At 35.4% G+C, this 26,719-nt stretch overlaps 1 protein-coding gene across 1 annotated transcript in view; it reads left to right on the top strand.

The window, feature by feature from the left end:
• The window catches only part of bard1 (BRCA1 associated RING domain 1), a 49,834-nt gene that overhangs the window by 1,474 nt on the left and 21,641 nt on the right, over positions 1 to 26,719 (top strand). Inside the window, exons 2-5 of the mRNA XM_056464838.1 lie at positions 4,205 to 4,338; positions 9,417 to 10,393; positions 11,493 to 11,573; positions 14,376 to 14,548. Of these exons, the coding sequence (XP_056320813.1) occupies positions 9,449 to 10,393; positions 11,493 to 11,573; positions 14,376 to 14,548 (1,199 nt within the window). The 5' untranslated portion in view covers positions 4,205 to 4,338; positions 9,417 to 9,448. The remainder of the gene's footprint in view (positions 1 to 4,204; positions 4,339 to 9,416; positions 10,394 to 11,492; positions 11,574 to 14,375; positions 14,549 to 26,719) is intronic.

Below are 26,719 nucleotides of genomic sequence, written 5' to 3'. Positions count from 1 at the left end.
CATTCAATAACACATTTAATAAGCCAGATTAAAACAAATAAATCATAATCTTCTTCTTTGTTGCATTATCATTCTTTTTTTCTGTATCTCTGACTACATTTGCTGAAATAAATCAACAAATAATATTTCATAAAAACCTTTAATATTTTATCCAAAAAGTTGATAACACCAGTGACAAATCTTTAAATCTGTGATCTTTAAATAAATGTACAAAACATGTATATTTTTAAATCAATAAACTGTGTTTTCATATAGTCAAAAGGTAATTAATAAATTAACTAATGTGGTATCATTTTACTGTAAATGTTAGAAAATTAAACAGATTTTTAGATATTTTGCCTTACCAAAAATGAACAATTTTGTAGAATGACCCTAATACTAGTCAAATTCATTCATTCGTTTATTTTCCTTCAGCTTAGTCCCTTTATTTATCAAGGGTCGTCACAGCGGAATGAACCGCCAAATTATCTAGCATATACCCTTTCAGCTGCAACCCAGTACTGGGAAACACCCATAGCCAATTTAGCTTATTCAATTCACCTATACCACATGTCTTTGGACTGTGGGGGTAACCGAAGCACCCGGAGGAAACCCACATGAACACGGAGAAATATGCAAACCCCACACAGAAATGCCAACTGACCCAGCCGGGGCTCAAACCAGTGACCTTTTTGCTGAGGCGACAGTGCTGGCCACTGTGCCACCATGTCACCCTATATACTCATTATGTTATTGTTACAAATAGACAGGTATTAATAATAAAATAACAGTGGCACAGCCTTTAGAAAAGTTTAGGAAATCAGTTACTGTATAAAACAATTAAAGAACATTAAATTGACAGTCATTATTTTACTGCATCATTTCAAACCACAGAAAGAAATGTCTTATTATTGTTATTATTTTTTAATTGATATATTTATGTGCCTGCGGTGCCTCGATCCAACGTTTCAGAAAAGACATTTGTTTTGCTGGAAATAATTACTAGTTTTATTTTTTCGAGCAGCCAGCTTGCTAACAGGTTATCTATAACAGCTTGTCTCATGTTTTGTGCTCCTATTTCACCTACAAGTGTTTTCAGTTTGTTAGGGCACTTCTCACTTCTCAAACTTGCATTCACCTTCCCATAACACTCTTTTCTAGACATTTACCAGCATCAAGCATTTAAGGTATCCTTTCTACCCCCCCTCCTCTTCACATCCACCAATTTCAGAAGAGGTTTTATGTTTGAAACTCTTGTTAAAAGGCCGGCGTCTTGCAGATGAAACCGCTGTTTGGTGTGTTTTGTTGATTGAAGCTGCCAGTCGGGTGTCAGTGTTTCTCAGGCTGGAGACTCTGCTTGTCTTCTGCAGTGTCCGTCCACTTCACTTTCTGCCCTGGTTAAATTCAGTTTTGCTTTCTTCTTTCCAGGGCAGTGATATGTGCGAGTCATTGCGATTAGGCTTTATCTCTCAAATGAACAATAGACTTTTGAGAAAGCGTCTTCACAGCCTTTTTGAAGCCAGAATTCGACTTCAGAAATGCAAACGTGCTTAATACTCAAAAACAAAGACGCGGTGTTGCAGTTTCTACGCTTTAGTAATGTAGCACAGCCCTTTTCTGACTGCAGAAAGATGAGACCAAAGGATTCTTTAGTACTAAATTAAGACATTGTAATGACTTCTTAGGAGTGGGGTATTGTTGTCTTTTACTGGTTGCTCAAAATAGAGCTTATTATCAGGTATACATATTAAATTACAAAGCTGTAATTTCCATTAGTGAATGTAAAAGAGACCTTATAAATAGAAGTATCGGTTTTTATGGATGATAAAACGTCTTTTTATGTACAACATTTTATGTATACGACTAGTACTGGTGTTAAAAATGAAGATTTTTGTGATGTGTTTGAACCATGTGTCTTATACTCACAAAGCTGTTTTTTTAAAAGAAAACATCGAGTAAAAACAGTAATATTGTGAAGTATGATTACAATGTGATAGGGTTGGGTGATGTCGACCATTTTGGCATCGTACAATGTCTAATGTGAAACATCGTGATGGACGATGGCATAGTTGTCATAGGCGGCGGTGAATTAATTCTGAATAATTATTTAAGCTAATTAATTATATGTAGCCTATACCGTTTCAACTACCTGACCTGCATGGTTTTTGTTTTACCCATAACCAAATCATAAATGAATAAAGATAAGTTACACACAAATTACCATCTGTCAATTACTTTTTACACAGGACTCTGGCATAAACAGGCAGAATTATCTTTGTCGTTATAATGGCGTAAACAAACGACGGTTGGTTAAAAAAAAAAAACCAACCAACCAAACAGTATCTGAGCTATTCGCTAAAATTAGTAAGTACATGCGTGAAAGCGAAAGATTGAAGCAGTGTACTGACGCTGTGACCCATTACCGGACAGATTCAAAAGACCGAAGAGTCACGTTTAATATCACGTTTAACAACTATAGTGAGACGCGATCCAGCGGTACATCCTTGATAAACGGTCCGACATGCACTGCTCTCTGATTAACTGCCCGCTCAGATGCGCACATACGCTGCAGTGCATGACAGAGTGTGTGTGTGTGTGTGTGTGTGTGTGTGTGTGTGTGTGTGTGTGTGTGTGTGTGCGCGTTTATAGTATAGTCAGCTGTATCGTGTGGACGGAGAGAAATGCTAGGTAAAACACACAGTGGACGTGGATCATTTTCGTTCTAAAATGGCAATTTAAAACTAAGACGTATTAGTATAAACGGGGCCTAAGTGTGTATTTTTCGTCAGCTGGTTGCTGCTGCGACGGGGCTCAGCATTGTGATATCTATCGGCCATTGGCGATAGACGATGGGATCGTCTAGCGACCCAACCCTACAATGTGAGAACTTTTTTTCTGGCTTTTCATTTTCATTTAAGCTTCTGTTCATTAAACGTGAAGATAATTTTGGGTAAGGTATATTTTAGACACAAAAATAGTTCTGAAGAACTGAAAATGAGTCTCAGAGCAACATTGCAGTGTTTTGTTTCTGAATTAAAGGTGCAGAATATAAGTTTGACACCCAGTGGTTGAACTACTGTAGGTATTGCACTCCTGGTTTAATACAAACGCAAGCGCAGGTTGCCAGATTGACGACACCAACAGCAGTGTGTCTGACTGTCGAACCTAAAGGCTGATTTAAATGAAATAAATAAATAACTAAAAGCAACAGCACGCAATAGAAGGAATATTTTCCATATTAAAGGGAGTTTTTGTCCTAACCAACACCTGAAAGTTAAATGTCTGAAATGGCTTCTATTTCTTGCAGCTGAACTACAGAAAACTGACAATGATCACCTCAGGTACACTTCATGCGCTTTTTTTAGTGTTAAATGCTAATAATAATGGGATTTTAATGACATTTTACGTGACATTTATTGTCATACTACTGAAAGTAGCAGCAGATAGTTTACATCAGGTCTTGAAAATAAAGTAAACCATTTAAAATGGATCTTTAGAACTGTGACTGTGCAATTTGGGAAAAATATCTAATTGCGTTTTTTTATTTTTTATTTTTTTTACATATTGCAATTTCGATTTGATTTGCGATTTAATTTTGTAGTCTAGCTTCAGCTTAATCTGTATTGTAGCTTCTTACTGCTAAAATACAGTGAGTGTTGGTTAAAAAAAGGAACTTAAAAGATACTAACTTATATTAGCAAACATCTCTGAAATTGAACTTTGCTGTTGCTGGCTACTAGATTGAGTGTCACTGGCACTATACAGCTTAAAGTGACATTTAAAGGCTTAACTAGGTTAATAAGGTTAACTAGGCAGGTTAGAGTAATTAGGCAAGTCATTGTATAACAATGGTTTGTTCTGTAGACTATCGAAAAACAAAATAGCTTAAAGGGGCTAATAATTTTGACCTTAAAACGGTTTAAAAATTTTTTAAAACTGCTTTTATTCTAGCCGAAGTAATAATAATAATAATAAAAAAAGAGTTTCTCCAGAAGAAAAAATCTTATCAGACTTACTGTGAAGTTTCCTTGCTCTGTTAAACATCATTTGGGCAATATTTGAAAATGAAAAAAAAAATCAAAGGGGGGCTAATAATTCTGACTTCAACTGTATATATGTATATATCATGTAAATACAAGCTTTTATTTTGTATTTAATCAATCATGATTGATTATGATTGCACATTGCTAGTTCTGAGTCTAAACGCATGTGGTGTGTCCTACAGGTCTCGTGCAGGATCTGGTGATGTTCATTCCTCAGTCCTGCTCTAGTGAAAGACTTTCACATTTCCAGACAGCAGAAACAGAACAGAGTTATTCTTCAAGCTGGAGTCCTTTCTGAACCTATCACATTCCTCAAGTAAGAAAAGACCGTCATATCATTACTACAAATACTCTAAACTACGAATAATTAATGTATAACCTTATAGTTGTATACTGTATATTATTACAGTGTAATGTACTGAGCGTTCTGGACTTCTTTATTTGATGTTTAAAGTAATTTCTTACCAAGACCAATACAAAAAAAACTGCAATATTGACAATTTAAACTAAATGTTTCTATTGCATTATTATAAAATTAACAAACTCTATAAATGTATAATACAAATTTTTCCTCTAATTTATTCAAAGCTGAATTTTTAGTATTCTTACTTTATTGTTGAGTGTCACACGTTCCTTTTTTTGGTGCTCAAGATATTAATATATCATTATATTCCTGAGCGTGATGTACCGAGCACAATGGACGTTTTCATTTGATGTTCTCTCTTTTTCAACACTCAAATCCCCAACTGAACTTTGATCCTGATAATGACTATAATTATGTGATGTAATTTTCCATAGTAGCTCTAGCTATTTTTTTTTGTCTCAGACTGCAGTATTGACTGCTCAGAATAGAACTATTTATCACTGATAAGTATTGAATTACAAAGCTATTATTTCAGACTGTATAAAATAATGGAGGATGAAAAGTAACAGGTGAAGTTAGGAATAATTAGGATTCTGTGTTGTGTTTGATCTTATGCTCAACAAGATCATTTATCTGATGTGAAATCAAGTCAAAACAGTAATATTGTGAAATATTATTACACTCTTTTAGGGCTGGGCGATATCACAAAAAAAATCATATTATGATATAAGTAATCCCATATCCTGATAATAATATCCTCCATATAGTAACTTTTCTATAAATACAGTCAAATTAAAAGTTTATATACATGGACCACATAAAAATGATTGATTTATTTATTTTTAACATTTAAGAAGTATATACTCGAACATTGACTCATTCATGCATAATAATGTTTATCACTTTATTTAGAACTTCAGGGCAAATGTTTGATTATAAAATTCAGTCATTAATTTTCTACCACTTAACTGGGGCCGGGTCACAGGGCGCAGTGGGTAGCACGATCGCCTCACAGCAAGAAAGTCACTGGTTCGAACCCAGGCTGGGTCAGAGTTTGCATGTTCTTCCCATGTTCATGTGAGTTTCTTCCGGGTGCTCCAGTTTTCCCCCACAGTCCAAAGATATGCGCTGTAGGTGAATTGAGTAAACAAAATTGGGCGTAGTGTATGTGTGTGGAAGAGTGTGTATGGATGTTTCCCAGTTTGCAGATGGAAGGGTTCATTCCACTGTGGCGACCCCTGATGAATAAAGAGACTAAGCCGAAGGACAATGAATGAATGAAAACATTTTTCAAAAACGAATGATTACAGGGCCAACATAAAAATATCAGTTTTCTCACAATGCTGTTATTCATGCGTCTATCTGCATCCCCATGTTACATATTATTGTGCTCACATTATAAATGATATAAAGTATTAAAGTACCTAATAGGCAGAGCAGTCCAGAGGCAGAATGAGCAAAGCAGTCCAGAGGCAGAATGAGCAAAGCAATCCAGAGGCAGAAAGAGCAAAGCAATCCAGAGGCAGAAAGAGCAAAGCAGTCCAGAGGCAGAATGAGCAAAGCAATCCAGAGGCAGAATGAGCAGAGCAGTCCAGAGGCAAAATAAGCAGAGCAGTCCAGAGGCAGAATGAGCAAAGCAGTCCAGAGGCAGAATGAGCAAAGCAGTCCAGAGGCAAAATAAGCAGAGCAGTCCAGAGGCAGAATGAGCAAAGCAGTCCAGAGGCAGAATGAGCAAAGCAGTCCAGAGGCAAAATAAGCAGAGCAGTCCAGAGGCAGAATGAGCAAAGCAGTCCAGAGGCAGAATGAGCAAAGCAGTCCAGAGGCAAAATAAGCAGAGCAGTCCAGAGGCAGAATGAGAGGCAGAATGAGCAAAGCAATCCAGAGGCAGAATGAGAGGCAGAATGAGCAAAGCAATCCAGAGGCAGAATGAGAGGCAGAATGAGCAAAGCAGTCCAGAGGCAGAATGAGCAAAGCAGTCCAGAGGCAGAATGAGCAAAGCAATCCAGAGGCAGAATGAGAGGCAGAATGAGCAAAGCAGTCCAGAGACCAAAAGCAACAAGGTTAGTAAGGAACATCAAACCAAGTGAAACAATGAGTTTTTTTTATATATTTGAAATATTTTTCACTTAAAATATAAGAAAATCATGAAAACAATTAACATATGAATGATTTATTGGTTTATAATTTTGACCAATAGGTGGCAGAGTTACAAATTTGATGTGTTGTGGACCGGTATATAAATAAATAAATGCATGTACATACACATACAATATAAAGGTATAAAACAAATATTTTCTATTGTAAAATTCATTCATTCATTCATTTTCCATGGTCTCTTATTCATCAGGGGTCGCCACAGCGAAATGACAACTGGCCCAGCTGGGACTCAAACCAGCAACCTTCATGCTCTGAGGAGACGGTGCTAACCACTGAGCCACCATGCCGGCCAATTGTAAAATTGTAAAATGTAATTCATTGCAGTCATTTGATTAAATAGCATTCCAGTCTTCGGTGTCATATACTGAACAGCACTATAAACTTCAATTGATGGTCTCTCTTTTTCAATACCCAAATCCGCAACTGAACTTTTAGCCCGATAACTACTATAATTACGCAATGTAATTTCCCATAGTATCTGGAGTTGAGTCTCTGGGCTGCTGACTGTAGCCGATGGCAGAGAGATGTGTGCCTGACAGACGGGTCTGTGGCTGTGGGTCAGGGTGTTTAGCGCTGCGCTGGAAATTGAGTTGGTGGAGGGTCAGGCTGGTTCATTCATGCTGGAGCATCAAAGACAACAGCAAGGCAGAAGTCACTGATAAAACTGTCCAATAATGTGCTCTACACCTTTACACAGCACATTTTGGTCTATATATATATATATATATATATATATATATATATATATATATATATATATATATATATATATATATATATATATATTATAAGGTTAATGTCAACAGATGATGATTAGGCACTACTTTAATGTTGTCAGAGCTTATTGCTCACTGTTTAAAGGTGCACATTTTGAAGGTTAGGGATCAGTGACGGATAAGGACATCTGAGATTATTAAAGGCAGGAGCCTTTTAAAAATAAAGGTCAACATAAAAGCACCAAATTTCTTGAGAATATTGCTAAATTCTATGAAATGCAACCTAAAAATAAATTCCAACAGATTTTGGTAACACTTTACAATAAGGATGTATTAGTTCATGTTAGTTAATGCGTTTACTAACATGAACAAACAATGAACAATACATTTATTACTGTATTTGATCATGCTAGTTAACTTTAGATGATTAAAAATAATGTTTATTATTAGTTTGTTAATTTATGGTGCATTAACTAATGTTAACAGGACATGAATTAGGATGTTATAATGCATTAGGAAATGATTAACAAATGCTGTACATGTATTGTTCATAATTGGTTCATGTTATTAAATGCATTAACTAATGAAACCTTATTGTAAAGTGTGACCCATATTATTAACACCTTTTAAGACTAGATTTGATCAAGTGACTTTTATCAGCTGTTGTACTGAACATACAAGACTAACTCATGGTTTTTTTGCTTAAAGGTAAAGACCCCACTCAGTGTTTGTTCTGCAAAATTCTTATTTCTGTAACATGCATTCTATTGTACTGTCCTGCTTTTAATGACTGCAGACAGCTTTTTTTAATGAAATGAACCAGGAAAATGATTTGAGTTTTTATCATATATTAATGTTAAAAATCGTATCTAATTTATGTATTCGATTGTTTGTGGTTTTTAATTGTATATTTATTAATGAAACTTCCAAGAAAATAGTTGTTGTTGCTGACATGGTATTATATAAACAAATATATATGATGACATAATGAGAACATTACAACATAAAACATACATAAAAGCAACAAATTTCTTGAGAATGTTAGTAAATTGTATGTAATGCAACCTAAAATCAAATTCAAGCAGATTTTGTTAACACTTTACAATAAGGTTGTGTTAGTTAATGTTAGATAATGCATTTACTAACATGAACAAACAATGAACAATACATTAATTACAGTATTGGATCATGTTACTTAACATTAGATAATGAAAATAATGTTGTTTATTATTAGTTTGTTAAATCCTAATGCATTAACTAATATGCATATATATATGCATGCATATATACATATACATATACATCGGGGTTAATTATTATGAAATCCCGATTGCAACAGAGAAATACTGTAGATTGTAATAGACTGTAATACTGTAAGCAGATATCTCTGTAGACGGATGGCATTTCATGTCACATTCAGCCTTATAATCCTAAAATGTGAGCAAAGTTAACTGTTTTGTCATCACTTTATACATTGTACAAGAGAATCATTCAAACACTAGCTCTAAAGTGACGCTGGGGAATTAGTAACGGCTTCTGCTATTCTGATGTCAGCTGCAGATGCAAATGAATGGCAGAAGAAAGTAGTTCCTAGCACAAAAATGGTTTTTAGACTCTGCGTGTTTGATTTTCTTTTTTTATATACAGGATTATGCCGTCGAACTGTTGTATATACGCAATATCACACTCATAGCAGTGTGATATGGCTGTATATCAGCACTGGTGGGACACTAAGGCACTCATCTTGCGGCCTTGTGCCAATGCACGCTGATATGCAGTGCTGATATACAGCCATATCACACTGCTACTCTGTGATATTGCTCATATTAATACATGTATACATATACATACATGTGTAGATATATATATATATATATATATATATATATATATATATATATATATATATATATATATATATATATATTATCTGTGAACAGTAGCATCACATAAATATGAAATTTAATTAAATTTAATTCTTTTTTTAAACATAATTTCTGAATAATCATCCAAGGATATAATTAGAAATATGCATTCTAGTCTATTAATTATTACTTTAATATGCAAAATATAGTTTTTTGCTTCCTTAAATTTTCCTTTAAATCAGTTAACATTTTTTTAAAAATCTGATGTATCAGTATGATTCTTTTTCTTTAGCCACGGCCAGAGATGCCGCCCAGTTGGAGGAAATGTTTGTCCCTAATAACAAGAAGAACATGAGGATCTGGTTTAGCCCAAAGAGTCGCAAAGTCCGCTGCTGCATCCAGAGACCTGTTGAGTCAAACACACCCAATGGAGTCCAACAAAGGAAAAGCACTGCGTCACCTTCCTCCGAGGATCTGTCTGTCTTCAACTTCAGCTCCTCATCTCAGGAGTCAGGGTCCTCCACTCCTCCACGGGCCAAGGTGAACAAGAAAACCAAGAAAAAAAGGATCGTCCAAAACAGCAGGCAAGCTAAAGCCGCTCAGAGGCCCAGAACATGGATCAGGTCATTGCAGGAAAGTAAGAAGCTCAAGCTAGAAGTGATCAATAAGCAGTGGAACACTGGAGAAGAAGCTGATGTAGACGCTATAGACGAGACTGGTGAAGAGGATGAGAAAATAAGCTCTGGAGATGACAACAAGAGGTCTGCTAAAAAAGTTTTCTTCCATTTCCTTCACAGTCAGTCTGAGCAGACTCTTAAACCTTCTCTCCAAAGAACAAATCTCACTCCGAATCATGACAAAATCATGGAATTTGAAGACCCAGAGAAGCAAAACTCTGCAGCTTTGAGTTCAGCAGATCCCGACCAACAGCCAATTACTGAAATTTCACCAGAATTGAATGAAAATGAGCTTCTTCAGCCTTCTATTTCTAGAGTACGTAAGAGATACAGTTCAGAGAGTTTATCGAAACAACCCAGAATTGCTCCAGAACAGAAGAGGAGATTATCTGAAGGAGGAACTGCTTTCATTGAAGATTCCTCTCAGAGTCTGAAAACTTTCAGACAGACCGATGAGAAGCCAGTCCTGTCATCTTCAGGGACTCATGATGTTTTGAAGAAAGCTCCAGATGTGAGAAACAAGCAGACCTGTCCTGTTTACATGAAGAGGAACCATAAAGGAGAAACAGCACTGCACTTAGCTGCCTCAAAGGTTTGTGCTGACTAATCCATGCATTAGCATGTTGCCATCTGTCTTATTTGGCTAGATTTTATAAAATGATGGATACATTTGTGTACGTTTTAATACAGCTTTTGATTACATGATTTTTTAATCATTGTTATAGTATTTAGATAATATTATAGCATATTAGTATTGTTTTTTTGTTTATATGGATATGTATTTTTATTACAAATTGCAATTGTAGAATCATGGAAGTAATGCTATAGTTTTTGTTATTGTTTATTGTTTTCTGCTTGTATTGTATTTTGTATATATTTTTAATTTTAAAGTCTTAATAACTTTATTGTTTCCTCATGTTTCTGAGTATTTTATAAGGCCTATGTTTTTATAATTCTTTTTTATTGAATTATTTAATTCGTTAATGATTTTTAATTTATTAGAGTCCGTTGCTATTTGATATTTGCATACTTCTACATGCTAATTTTCCCTGTTTTTTATCTTTGTGACACATGCTGTCATCTAATGCATTGCTCACTTACTTTTTTTAAAAACTCATTGAAAATGTATCTATTATTATTTGAACAAAATTAAGTACTTTATATGTTTGTGTGTGTGTGTGTAATATTTATTTTAGTATCGGGCAAAAATTAATTGCATTAATTGCATTAATTAATCACATTAAAATGCACAGCAATGCACAGACCAAATGTGCAAACAATTGACTTGTGTTGTGTAATTTCTACTGTCATCAAGCACAGTTCTATTATATGTAGTTTTGTGTCCAATGCATATTTGTGTGGTTTGCGTGCTTGATATTAAGTGCATTATATACAGTAAATCACCATGTTTCAAATAAGGAAGTCTTCATTTTGCTACAGTATTCCATGCACAATCAGTAGCTGCATGTTATTTTCCCTCCTCCTTTCCATTCGATCAGTTTGTGCGTCAACAATGACCAGTTTGAATGCACTATTTTTCACTCTACTGGTTTGCTTGTATTTGCGGTTGTTGTATGTTAGTATTCCAGCAGCGAGTCACTTTGACCACTTAATGATTGATGCTAGGTCAGAGTTAGAGTCTGGTTGATCAATATCTGCTGCTGATCTTTTGACCCTGCTCTTCTGTACAGGGTGATGTGGAGGGGGTCCGTAAGCTCCTTGCTCAGGGAGCCGACCCCAACCTGAAGGACAATGCAGGCTGGACACCGCTGGTGAGCTCACAGTTCAACATAAATCTTTTACACATTACAGCCTTTTCTCTTGTTTGAGATTGTCTGGGCTGAAAGTGGTTGGAAAGCTTTTCCTTGTATGTATGTATGTTATCCTAGCAGAACACCGTGCGCTCAATTCTTAATGGTTCGTGTAGGTTTCACCAATGCTGCTTCATGTTCGTGGTTGCATTTTAAAAGTTTCATGCTGTATGATTGTACTTTTTGATTCTCTTTCTTGCTTTTCATTAAGTTGATTGAAGTGTAAGAGCAATATTTGTTTTTGCATCCAGATATGGTAAAATCAAATATGAAGTAATGCAAGATTTGCAACTTTTGCCACCTAAATAAGTTTGAGTTTACAGAGAGTTTTCAGTATTTCAAAAGTGACAGAAAGGCTTAAAATGAATTTAGTACAACAGGTATTCACAGGTTTCCAGTAACAAAGATTTGTTGTTGCTTGTTTGTTGCTTTACAACAACATATACAAAATTTACACGGTCAGTGTGTGCTGGCTATGCCAACAGTCAGGCCCAAACACAACTGTCCTCACAAGGAAAAAAACTTCCTAAAATGGCCGGCATGCAGGAGCCATTTTATAGAGTTTGGCTCCACCCATCTTTGCAGAACATACCATATGAAAAACTATTAAAATTTTTTTAAAGCAAGGCAAAAATGTTCAAAGACACAACACATATGGTAGTCACATGCAAATTTTTAATCTTACAAATAGCTACAAAAGTGTCTGATAAATGTGTTGCACCAAAATTACCGGTTTCCTTGATTTATCCCCTATGATGTCAATGAAAATGGTATAACCCTGTTCATTGGGGAAATGGAAGTTTTAAAATGGCCGCTGTCCCTACATCCAGGTTTGGCTGTTTGGAGGTGACCCAGACTGTAAGTAGGACAATATTATAAATTTTTTAGTTTGAAACATGAAAAATAAACTATTATGTTTGCAACAGAGTCTGCTATGATTTATTGTAAATGTTAAATCAAATAATGAAATCTTAAGCTAACTCAAACTACATAAGAAATGAAAAATATACAAACAGCAAAAATGATTTTGCATAAATAAATGGAGCATTTCTAAGCACATAAAAACAGTAAAGTAGCCACACAAACGGTACATTTTTGGTGATTTTTTATTTTTTTTTATTTTTTTTTATTATTTTTTTTTTTTTGGTCGGCGTCTAGGTTGTGTGTATAGCGGAAACTGTTCATGTGAGATAATGCACTCTTACAAACTTTCCAAAATAAAAGTCATTACAGCCTACTTGTGACACTTAACTTTAAGTAATGTGGGGTTGGCTTGTTTCTAATATGTTTAGCACATTGTTCCCATTTGTTTAAGTTTCACAATGTTGTTAGCATTATTTGACAATGCTATTAGCATGATTTAGCACAGATAGCTAAATAGACAGACAGACAGAAGGTCAGTGTGTTTTTCATTAATATTTTTTCATAATTTTCCCTTAAGAAACACTTGAGAAAAATGTTTTGTTTCTTTTTTTTTTTACACCTAAATTCAAGGCTACAGTACAAGTACTTTTATGACTGAAGCAAGTATTCCCAGGTTTCCAGTTACAAAGATGAGTTATGTTGCATATTACATACAATATTTTAGTATGTTTTATAGAATATTAGGGCATGTATTAACGTGACTAACATGTTTTAGCATCATGCTCACATTATTAAAATTTTTAAAGTCTGCCTACCATGAATTTGCATGTTTACCATGTTTCAAGTATGTTTAGCACATCGTTTGCATTTTTTTTATCCGCTATTTGCAGATAGATAGATAGATAGATAGATAGATAGATAGATAGATAGCATGTTGGTAACATGAATTGTCTACCATGTTAGATGGATGGATTGATGGATAGATAGACAGCATTTTGCTAACATGAATTGTTTCTACCATGTTGCTAGATAGATGGATATATCGATGGATGGATAGATAGATAGCATTTCGCTAACATGAAGTTTCTACCATGTTGCTAGATAGATAGATCAATAGATGGATAGCAAGCATTTCACTAACATGAATTTTCTACCCTGCTGTTGACATTTTTTGTGTGGTTATTAGAATCTTAACATTAGGTAATGGTGTTGGCTTGTTTATAATATGTTTAGCATTTAAGTTTTAAAATGTTGATAGCATTATTTGACAGTGTTATTAGCATGATTTAGCATAGATAGCTAAACAGGTAGACAGACAAAAGGTCAGTGTGTTTTCATTGAATTTTCTCAATAAACACTGGTGAAAATTTTCTGTTTCTTTTTTTTACCCCAAAATCCAAGGCCTACAGTCTATACCTCCATAGAAATGTACTTTCATAAAGTAAACTTATCCTGAGGAATATTCTCTGGAGTAAAAAGAAAAAAGTGTGACCCTTGTTCTGTGCCCTTAGCCTTGAAATTGTGCTTTACAAATGTACTTTACAGTTTAAATAATGTATCATTATTCTTTCACATTATACTAGGCTACTGAGAATTGGGAAGAGGAGTCTTTACAGCCGAATCATAAATCTTCTATGAGGAACCTTTCAGAGCTGAAGAATAATGAACCCCAACACGTTCTAAGTTTCTTAAAGATGGATTTCTGTGAATGTAATGCTGCAGTCATTAATTCCACAGGTCTGGCTTAAAGACCCATATGCCAAACTGTTGATGCAGGGGATGTATTGGGTTCAAACTGCAATAATAATAATGTCCTCGTCCTTATAATCCCTTTTAATACGTCAGAGGATTTGTATATCTTCTACTGAGGCAATTATGTATTGTAATGTGTTTGTGCAGCACGAGGCCTGTAATGTGGGTCACCTGGAGGTGGTGGAGGAGCTGCTTCAGCAGGGGGCGCTGTTGAACACACCCGGCTATCAGAACGACTCTCCACTGCACGACGCCATCAGGAGCGGTCACATAGCTGTGGCCAAACTCTTGGTTGAACGAGGTGCATCTCAAAGTGTTCTGTGAGTATTCGACATCGATTCAACTTAATTCATCTTTTTAACGCTTTTACAACGTAGATTGTGTCAAAGCAGCTTAACATAGAAGTTCTAGTAAATTGAAAACCAGACTGACAGTTTCAATTTCAGAGTTAACATCACATTCTCTTTATCAAAGCAATCACCTGAAGCTGAGGGTCTTTTTTAGAATTGAAAATTCATTTCAATTGAGAATTTGAGAAATAATACAGATTTTGTGTCACAGCAAATTAAAACATTGTTTTTATGAATTTTTGTACAAAAAAATGCTTTGTGGCAATTCTTTCATTTGAAATTGTGATGAAATGTTATTAGACCTTTTTAAAACAAATTAAAATAAAAAAATAACTTAAGGTTCCCACATGTCTTGAAAATACTTGAATTTTAGACAGGAATTCAAGGCCTGGAAAGTACTTAAAACTTCCTTAAAAGATGCTTGAAAGTGCTTGAATTTAAAGTTTATGGTGTTTTCAAAAACTGAAAAAAGAAAAGAAAAAAGTTTTTATTTAAAAATCCTAAATTTGAATCTTATACAAGAACTGTGATATACTGCACATTTTAACATTATTATGACAGAAACTACATTTGAATACTACCAGTATTGAATTTAACAAATTGTACAACTTGTTTTTTGAACATGGTTTTGTAAAACGTCTACATTTGTAGAAGCGACACATTCAAAACATCCACGATACTATGACTGAAAAAATATTGTTGGGGGGTTTTCACCTTTAGTGGATAGGACAATAGAGAGTATTGACAGGAATGCGTGGGGAGCAGAGAGAGGAGAAGGATCGACATAGAACCTTGATACGGGAATCGAACCCTGGTCGCCTTGAGCACCGGAGTGCATGGCATGCAGTATATCTCTGTTGCAATCGGGATATCACAATAATTAACCCCGAAAAAAGCAAGGTAATCACTGCCAGATTGCTGTTGTGTTAACAATAAGGAATGCTAAACACATGCGGGCATTTCTTCTTTCTTTCTGCCAACACAGCACACATTCCTGAAATGCATTCCTGAAATGCGAATCTTACACTCAATACCCTACAATAATATGATATAAATACAGCACTACAACATAGAAAAGAGAGAGATCGACTTAGAATATCACTTACCAGTTTAATGATGATTTAATCAACTGTAGTAGGTAATAATTATGCTGTTTTAATCTTCTAAGGGCTTATTATGCAGTCCTTTCGTCATCTTCAACCGTCTTTGCTCAATATACTAATATACATATACAGCTGAAGTCAGAATTATTAGCCCCCATTTATTTTTTTTCCCCAATTTCCGTTAAACGGAGAGAAGATTTTTTTTTTTCAACACATTTCTAATCATAATAGTTTTAATATTTCTAATGACTGATTTATTTATTTTATATTTGCCATGATGACAGTACATAATATTTGACTAGATCTTTTTCAAGACACTTCTATACAGCTTAAAATGACATGTAAAGGCTTAACTAAGTTAATTAGGGTAACTAGGCAGGTTAGGGTAATTTATTGACAAGTTATTATATAACGATGTTTTGGTCTGTAGACTATCATAAAAATATATATATATATAGTTTAAAGGGGCTAACAATTTTGACCTTAAAATAGTTTTAAGAAAATTAAAAATAAAACAAATAAGACTTTCTCCAGAAGAAAAAATATTATCAGACATCCTGTGAAAATTTCCTTGCTCTGTTAAACATCATTTGGGAAATATAAAAAAAAAATCTAAGGGGGGCTAATAATTCAACTTCAACTGTATATACAAATACTTTTATATACCTATATATTTTTTTAATTCTTGGTTGTGTGTATGTCCACACCTTCACATTGAAAAAGATGTTACAATATATTTAGCACATTTCTACCATTGCGCATCTACCATCATGCATACATCTCATGCCACATATATTATAATGTTTTATTCTGTCATTTATGTGTGCATACAGTACCTTGTAACGTGTTCCTGCGCCGTGCCGTAGAGATGTTCAGGAACTTCTTCTTCACTTCCTCCTACATGCCCTTTATCTTAATGAACTCTATTTCCCCAAGATTGGCAGTGAACCCAGATGCGCGAATGCTCATCTCTGAGAGTTCTCCGCATGCGTCTTGGTGTCTCTTTTTGTCTGTCTGCCCTTTGTACATTGATTGACTAGTGCTGTGCTGTACATTGGGAGAGCATAAAGCATCAGCAGATTTATGCTTCGTTAGTCAATGGTGAAGTGAAGCATCAGCTCTGTCATAGAAGCACCGCACAGAAGCAATCCACTCCTGTCAGACATAATCAATCACTTTCACTCCTTGCGGTCTGGAAGCGGAGCAGTGGGGCTATGGAGGGAACTGCTGTGGGCAGAGCCTTCGCCGTAATGTGTTGTATGAATTGACTGGCACATCCCTGCTGTACCTGCAGTAATCTTTAATGCTTTTCAGATCTGAAAAGCTGCTTCTTGGGGGACCTTGAGTGTAGCGAGTATAAGCGAGACCGAGCTGGTAGTTCTGTTTTAAATAATAGTTTTCGGTTGGCAGCATAGGCTGCATCCTAAGTGTCACTGAACCTTGTAAGCGAGTGATATTGAAGGCTCTACATGGGCCCTAACTCACAGTACATAAACAAGCAGGGCTTTATGCAAGATTCTTACTGTTTTATGGTGGCATTTTAGAAAGCTAACACTGTAAAACATCTAACAGAAAATTTACTGACACATTTTACAGTCTTGGAAAATACATACTGTAGAAAACGTGTGAGAACATAAGTTGTCCTGGGAAATTATCATCATTTTCAAAAATGTTCTTTGTAATCAACAAAGACCGAAACAGACACTGATAACAGAATGCATCTCAGACCTAAGATTGTATGCTCTGGATTAGGCATGGGCCCATATAAAATTCTGATGGTATGATAACCTTGGATAAAAATATCACAGTTTCGCGGTATTGTAATTACTGCTCTAAAATATATATTCTTTTTTTAAATGTCTGGGTAAAAAAAAAAAAAACTTTTTCGCCTTTGAACACAGTATATATTATTTTGAGAAACATTTAAAATATTTTGGTGCAGTAAACATGTTTGGCTAAATAATTCAAATGAATCATTGACTTCTGTCTTCATTAGTTTTTAAAACACAGATTTCATTACAATTTAAAATGGAATTTTGGATATATTTTCTGCTGGAGATACTGCAGTCCTAAAAAACAACAACAAAAAAACATAAATAAAGAAATCTTTCACAAACCTTAGGAATGGTATAGCAGAAAATTTTGCCAGTTTTAAAACCTTGACTTTTCCAAACCGCGATATACCTTGAAAACGATTTTTGTCCCATGCCAACTGTGGATATTTGTTAGGCAGTAACATTATTTTTATTATAATTTGAAGAAACCTTGCTACTGTTTAATTTTAATCTTAATCTGAACCTGGACCAGTCCATTTAAAATTTAGAATTTAGTGACATTCTCACATCTGAAAGCTGAATATAGCTTTGCACTGATTTTTGGTTTCCTTAGTATTGGACAATATTTGCATGAGATGCAACTATTTTGAATAAGACAATAAGACTCAAGACGTGTTTGCTGTGACGTGTTGCTATTTTCAGACCAGCGCAACCTTAATTTTCCCATTTTTCCACAACGTTGTTTAAATTGCAAATTCATTTGTGCCGCTTTGTGGACTCATAGGTGTTCCGGTCTAGAAAAGAGGTGTGTCAAGGCACATTGTTGTTGAATTGCTATTTTGAGGAATTAAAATAGAAAGTAGGTCTAAAGTCCAGCGCAGAGCGCATTAGTTGTGTGCCTTGCTTACACATTGCTTAAAACTCAAAGGATGTACAGCAATACGCAAATATCTTTACAAATGAAAAAAGAATTGAGGGATTAAAATTTTACAAAAATTATTACTTTCTGCATAAATATTAAAACCTGCCCCCATGCCTTCATCTCGGGGGATAAAGAGTTATATGCTTATTTATATTTGTTTTATTAAAAACAGGTCAGTATTTGGACCACATGGGGCATAGGACGTGTTTGGATATAACTTAATTTTTTGACCACACTTCTTTATTATTGCTTATTTATTAATTTCCTGGAAATTAGAACTGAATTTAGAAATAGTTTTAAAACAAATCTTTGTGCTTAAGCAAAATTAATTATGTAGGCTAATGGAAGTCTTCAGTGGAGTGCGTACAACACCGTTTCCTTATCCACGAAAGAGAGAATAAGAAAGTAAAGGCGAATTGGAGAAGGCGTTTTCTTTATCCTCACGCTGCAAATGGTCTGTTTAACTGTTTTCTCACTAGTGAAGCGTTTAGTTTTTCCACTTACAAAGTCTACCATGTAAATAGCAAATGCGCCATGGCAGGACACAACTGACTCTTAAAGGGAATGGGAGATGAGACTCTTAATTGGTTTATTCTCAAAACATACCCACAAATCATTAAGAGATTAAGAACAACCCTCCTTAAAATAGCAAAAGTGGATTCGGATATGGCTTTAATTCTTTTGCGCCATGCACTTTAGACTTTGTGCCTAGATTGTTAAAATAGAGCCCCTGGAGTCTGAGTGCAAAAAACAGTTAAAGCTGTCTGAATTAGGGGCTTTGCAATGCATGTTACTTATCAAAAATTCAGTTTTGATATATGTACAGTAGGAAAAGTTTGGTTGGACCCATGAAATGCATTTTTGAGCAAATTTTTATTTAGAGTATTTGATGTTCATTTATTCATTTTCCTTCGGCTTAGTTCATTCATTGGGTCACCACAGCGGAATGAAACGACTTACCCAGCGTATGTTTAACACAGCGGATGCCCTTCCAGCTGCAACCCAGTACTGGGAAACATCCATACACATTCACACACTAATACACTACGGCCAATTTAGTCTATTCAATTCACCTATACCGCACGTCTTTGGACAGTGGTGCTGTATGTACGTTTTTGACTCTTCTAAAGCATAAAAATACCATGCTATGTTTGCATATATTTTAGAAACATGCTGAGTGAACATTCTTGTTTATCTGAAAAACAATGCTAAAATCAGACGTTTTACTTTGAAAATGGGCAGTACATCTGGAATGTCTGTCTTTTGTTTTGGTCATTTAACCCGCCCACAGTTTAGCCAATTATATTTCAGCACCCTGGGTTACCTTGGTGGAAAACCACGTATTTCATTCATTCAGTCAGAAAGGCTCTCAAAGTACACATTCACAACCGAAATGCGACCTCAGGTGGACAGTAGCAGCCACTGAAATGAGATGCAGATTCAGAGTTTCACACAAGGTGGTTATTAATTGGTAAATAATATAGAAAATATAAATATGTAGGTGAGCAGACTACATTGTAACCCATTGTCCTAACGACACGCTACATGACCAGATTTGCAGTGATAAGCAATTGGGCTGTTTGCACCAGACGAAACAAGACAGAAATTTTAAAACATTCAGAAGCACAAAATAGTGCACTTACTGCACTCCAATGCAATGGCAAGGTTTATAATCTAATCAATACATATTAAACCTCTTTAACATTATTAAATGCACATGCTGAATCACTGATATGTGTTGGCTATTTTGTTTTTAAGATCTGAGGTGAATTATCTGCTGCTGCTTTCAGTAGTATGGCAATAAATGTCATGTAAAATGGCCTTATTAGATAAAACATTATTAGAATTTAACACTGAATAAAGCACATGAGGTGTACCTGAGGTGATCACTGTCAGTTTTCTGTCGTTCAGCTGCAAAAAATAGAAGCCGTTTCTAAAATATAAATTCCTTTTAATATGAAAAATATATCTTCTATCGCATGTCGTTGCTTTTATTTAAAACACAATTTAAATCAGCCTTTAAGCTCAACAGTCAGGCACACTGCTATTGCTCTTGTCTATCTGGCAACGTGCACTTGCATTTGTTTTGAACCAGGTGTGCCATACCTAATTTAACCACTGGGTGTCATACTTGCATTCTGCACCTTTAAATTCTACCATTTTTGTTTGGCAGTCATTGATGCCAGTGATTTTATTTGTTAACTGTCTCCAACACTTCCTTTCTTTCTGGCTCTTTTGCTATGCAGGTCCCCATTGTGTCTCTTTCAGTGTGCTTTTACACTTGGCTTGATTGCCTGTCAAAAGGTCAGAAGGTCTTGGAAGTCTGCCTTTTTCTTTCTTTTCCCTCCCTGTCTCAACACATCCTGCAGATGCCATTTCCGCAATGTTGTCAGTGTGTGTGTGTGTGTGAAGGTTCAGGCTGGTCATCATCTATGCTGGACTCAATCATGGGTGTTTCTCAACATTCTGCTGTTGGAATAATAGTTCATGTACAGGAATGGTCGTAGATCTTCTGATCTCAGTAGCTATGTTGTCATGTGAATTGCAAATGTTATGTGCAAAATTCTAACATGACATAAAACATTTGCAAATAAAACCTTTTTTTATCTAAAGCAACTCTCACACTCACTGTAAACACACACCAGGAGCAGAGGGAAGCCATTGCTGTGGACTCAAATCTGCGATCCTTGGATTAGTTTCTGCTCTTTAACCATTAGGTAATGGCTGCTCATATGATCAAGAAATTAAAATCGTCACTATTTTGGAGACTAGTGTAATACATAAATTTATAAAAAAATTATTTCTGCAATTTGTGAAACTACTTTAGCGCCTTTTTTATGTTTCCCTTCGGAGCAGCAGAGACATACACAGTAACAAACTCGTTATCCTGCATTTGGTTGCATGATGTTTGTAAAAACAATCTCATAAAACATTTATAGGTAACTATACAAAGTCATTTCATTGAACTTTCAACTTGTTAGATTAGTTCACTGGTTATTCAGATCATCCAATCATGTCATCTATTGAGGCAAGAGACTTGTTTTGATGCTCTTCAAGGCATCATTTCGATAAATTTGTTTCCATCTTAGTTCTTAGCTTCTTCCAACTAAAGAAACTAAGAGAGTTAATGCCCTGTTTGTTTCTTCTAAAGACTTGGAGACTGTTATTGTATTGTAATGCACTGTACACTGGCATTAGTCATTCATCGCTCTCACATCCAAAATGCAGTTGCCTGTTTTTGACTGGGACAAAAAAAAGAGAGAACATATTTCTCCTATCTATGCCTCTTTTCACTGGCTCCCTGTGAAACAGATAATAAACATATGTATTTAAAGTATTCATTTATCTACATTGTGTGTGTTTTTTTTTTAATCAGTCAAAACCTTCCTCTTCTCTCTGGCCTATTGACAGAAATTAGTTTTTTTAGGATTCATTGACTATACAGTGATCGTATTTTTAGTTTTTAAATTTTATTGCAGCATATATTGTCCTGTCTTTCTAATTGTTTATTATTGTTGCCATGTTTGTGAAGCACTTTGGTTAACATTCATGATTCATAAGTATTCTGCTTAAACATTTTCATGGATAATTTGAATGCATGCGTTTTTTAATGTGCATTTTCAGAATTTATGTGCATCTTGGTATTTCCATTTAGCATTTGGTAAGTTGGATGAAATCAGCTAATGTTGTCATCTGTGTGCGAATGTTCAGGTTGCTCATCATCTTTGGGTGTCTCTTCAAATGATGATTAAGTCAGGGCAATCACTTGAAGAATCAGAATAATAGCAGTGCTCATATTTCCTTGTTGTGCTCTGAATATAGTAAATTTTTAGCTGAAACCCTTGTTGTTTGGTGATTTATAAAATGCAATAACCGTTTAACAATGATAATTATAAGTAGGGCTGGACAATATTGGAAAAATGAGATATTGCAATATTTTATTTTTCTGCGATAAATACTGCTATATGAATACAGTTTCATAAGATTGTTTGAATAGGATGTTTTTTGACGAGTCTAATAGTATTCAGCTACAGAAATTGAATAGTCATAATGCAAAAAAATGCATTTCTTTCTTTGCTTTGTCTCATTTCTAGTCCAAATATAAAAAATGTAAGTAAAAAAGCAAGTAAAAATATTTTGTTTCACCTTCAGAGGAAATAAGTCAAACTTAAGAGCATTTCTTTAAAACATGCCAAATTAACTCCCAGTGGGCTTAGTAAAATGATCTTGTTTTTGCTTTAAAATGTATATATTTGAACTAGAAATTATTTATTTAATTAATTTTTTTTTGCATAAATTGTATACATTTTGTATAAATACAGTAAATACAATTCTGTAGCTCCTGGTCAACTGTAATTCTGACTGAACATATCTTGTAATGTGACTATTGCGGATGTGCACATTGCGATATCGATGCTGAAACTATATATTGTGCAGTCCTAATTACTTACTCCCAGGGCCATTTATATCGAAGTTGATATTTAGCCGCACCGTATTGGTATTTCGTAACATCTAGTTTTTATGAGGTGAGTTGATAGCCCAATGCGCAACTCCCAATCTGGAGGACCAGGACATACACTACGGACAATTTAGCTTACTCAATTCACCTACATCACATGTCTTTGGACTGTGCGGGAAACCGGAGCACCCGGTGGAAACCCACGCAAACGTGCAAACTCCACACAGAAAAGCCAACTGACCCAGCTGCGGCTCAAACCAGTGAACTTGCTGCGAGGCGACAGCACTACCCACTGCGCCACTGTGTTGCCATGCAGTCCTAATTATAAGAATATATTTAAATTCCTTTTATAGACAGACCCTTTTGCTTCAAAAGACTTCAATTGGTTTGCAGGAGCCTTTGTGTGTTTTTTTCTTATGCCCAAATTGCTGGTAGCCACTGACATTTGAGTTAACAAGGATTGCAATTTTAGCTAAAAAATCTTAAATATTCTACAGAAAAGTCAACTAGATCTTCGATAGCTAAGTAAATTAACAGCTAATTTTAATTTTGAGGTGAACTCTCTATCTATAGATCTACAGTAAAGGCAACATTAGAAGTGGATCAAATTTGTTTTTCATTTTATTTGTCTATGATTCTGATTCCTATTCTTCAAGTGATTGCCCTGCCTTAATCATCATTTGAAGAGACAACCAGAGATGATGAGCAACCTAAAATTTTGCACACAGATGACAACATTAGCTGATTCCATCCAACTTACCAAATGCTGAATGGAAATACCAAGATACACAATTCTTAAAATGAATGCGGTCTCAACGATGCGGTTTGAGTGCGGTGAAGAACAGTTACAGAAAGCAGGGAAGACAAAAACAGAATCCAAGAAATAAAATAAACAGAAAATAACACTGCGAGAATGTGGTAAAATCTGAAAACGTGGTAAAGATCAGGTGAGGACTTTTACTTCTGGATTGCTGTTTAAAATTGTCAGTTGGGTTTAGGAAGTGGGTGGGCGCTGGTCAATCTGTACGTTTGAAAACACTATTGGTTGGGTTTAGGGTAGGAGGAGGGTGGGTCAGTCGATCGGTCAATCAGTCAAACAGTCAGTCGACATTGGCCTCTGGTGGATTTATGCAAGAACAACAGGCACGAATGGCACTCGCAAGGGAAGTTTGAGATCTCAAAAAGCATATACAGCGGTCTCTGGTGCATTCGTGAAAACAAGTACTGCAAAAAATAAAAATAAAAAATGTAGCTCCTTGGACGTATTTGGTGCTCTCCATAAATGTACATATAGGTAAGTTTTCAGAATGAGCCTGGATTTAAAGAATTAGTGTTGTTTAATGGGTTTAGGACAACTTTCATGAAAGGTTTTGAACCACTTCAAATGTTGACGACTGTATAGAGTAAGTAATGTATGTATGCATATTTATATATATTTTTTGATCAGCTTTTGCCTTGTCCTTCAAGTTGAATTGTTGTAGATTTATATATTGACTAGGCCAGCATGCTGCCTGCTTGGCTGATTGTCTGTATTTCCAACAGCAATTGAAAAACCTATATTAATCGACCACTAATCCTGCATTTTTCCAGTTTGCTCCAGTGCGTTCTGGTCTAAGGTGCCAACATAATTAATATGCCCTGACAACTAAGGCAATGTCACTAGGCTTTGGAACGGAACAGCTGGGTAGTTCTAGGGGAATTTAGATGGATTCGGTTTGCATAGCTCGATTTGTTTTGTCGATCTGATCGGTGCACTTCTTTCCTTCAATCGATGCGATCTGGTTAGCCGTAGTGCTTAGTGCCACCATTCTTGATTGCTTCGGTTGTGTGGACTGGAACAGCTGGAGCACCTCCGAGGACTAATTTTCACATCTCCATCGACCTGTGATTCATTGGTCCCGTTTACCGCTGGCATCTGTGTCTGATTTGTCAACTGTGAGATAGATGCAGTTGCTGAAAGGTTTTGGCTTACTAATATTACTCTTCAACTGCATGGAGTGTCTTATTTTGCTGGAGGTGATGAATGCACACCTATTTTCTATCAGTATGGGTACACACACACACACACACACACACACATGTATGTGGTGCTTGCGTATGAGACACTTTGGCATTATTGGATTTTTCACTTTTTAAGATTAGAAGCTGTGAGCCGCACCAAAACAAAATCATTTACATCCTGTGGGAGTGTGAAGAGACTGTGGGCTTGTTTGGAGGGGGGGCTCATGAATCCAAATGAAATTTTATGGACCAGTGGACCTCTTAATTGCCCCCCAGGTGTTATCTGTGCTGAAGCTTAATCTCAACATACATCCCTCTTCGCATTCTTTCATTTGCACCTCTTTTCCACCACCAACCAACAGTGACAAATGATCTGCAAGGGGCATCACGTACTCTTTCCAAATAGATCGTCATCTGGTTTGTCCAATAGGCCTTAATCTCTCACTCATCATGTAGTTTTGCATTTTAAGTGAGTTTCACTGTGTAAACGGGGTATAACGTTTGAGCATTATGAGGCCCTGTACCAAATTTCTCCCTCAGGTGTCTGAGACCAGTGGGGTGCTAGTCAACAGTAGCTTTGTGTCCCCATTGGAATATATTTGATATGTATTGGACCAAATCAGAACACAGATTTTGGTGCTTTACTTTTTCTGAAAATAGGCTCATTTTACAATTATCCTAGAGTTAAATAGTTGAGTTTTACCATTTTGAATACATACAGCCAATCTTCAGCCCTTGTGGGAGCACTTTTAGCTTAGCTTAGCATAGATCATTAGACTATTAGCATCTCACTCATATGAAGAAAAGAGTTAAAGCTTGACTTAATTGCAGTTTTATTGTGTGCTTAGAAAATGTAAAGTTGCTATTTTCTAGGCTGATATGACTAGAAACTATACTCTCATTCTGGCATAATAATCAAGGAAGTTTGATGATGGGAGAGGAGGATTGGAAAAATGCTTTGTTAAATCGGTAGACAACCTTTTATATCAGTAGCCCATAAGTAGAATAACTGTAATTTGTAATTATTGATAAACTTGCTAACTGTAAATGTACAGCCTGATATTTATAACAATGCAAAAATGATTTGTGGTCAGCTCGGACGTGTGCTTTGAAACATTTTCGCTCTGCTTAATTTGTCGACAGGATGTCAATGCTGAATTGGGCAATTGCTTGTTTTATAGTTGGAAAATAAAGAGACAGAAGGACAACACGCTACTGAAGACAGCAATGACTGTAGGCGTAATTGGGTTGACAAGGGAATAATAAATATTCGCTACTGTACTTTTTTTTTTTTTTTTTTTTGAGCGGACATGGCATGTTATTGCATGATATACTTGGACTTAGAAGATACAACATGAAGCTTGTAACTCTTTTGTCAAAAAGTAATATTTATTGTAAAATGTATTGTGTACTATATATAAAAAATAAATACTTTAATTGAACGAAAAATGTCATGATGGGTCAGGGCATTCAGTAAGTCAGGAGCTTTTTTTTCCAGAGAGAGCCTAATATGGCTTTATTTTAGCAAAATATAATAAGATTACCTTTTAGAAGTACTGTAACTATTATTTAGTGGTAAACCATAAAGAGTTTTTAATGATTTGTAGTTTGGTGGTTTAGTTTAGTGGTAAATTTATGTACTTTTTTGTGTTAGTTAAGTTATGTGCTAACTTAAATTTTCATATGTTTACTATTTTCATAAACTTTTAATATTTTGGTCAATTCTAAAAAATAAAAAAATGTTTTGGTCCAGGCACAGTTTAGGGACCAATACCATATAAGTGTTTATACAAAACCATACTACACCCATCCCTAGTGAACATGTCCATTTGAGTTGTAAATAAACTTAAAATTGCATTGTATCTATATTTTATGAACTGC

Source organism: Danio aesculapii, chromosome 9, assembly GCF_903798145.1.
Source record: "Danio aesculapii chromosome 9, fDanAes4.1, whole genome shotgun sequence".
NCBI lineage: Eukaryota > Metazoa > Chordata > Actinopteri > Cypriniformes > Danionidae > Danio > Danio aesculapii.
The sequence above is the reverse complement of the archived record's forward strand: the minus strand, read 5'-3'. Positions and strand labels throughout refer to the sequence as shown.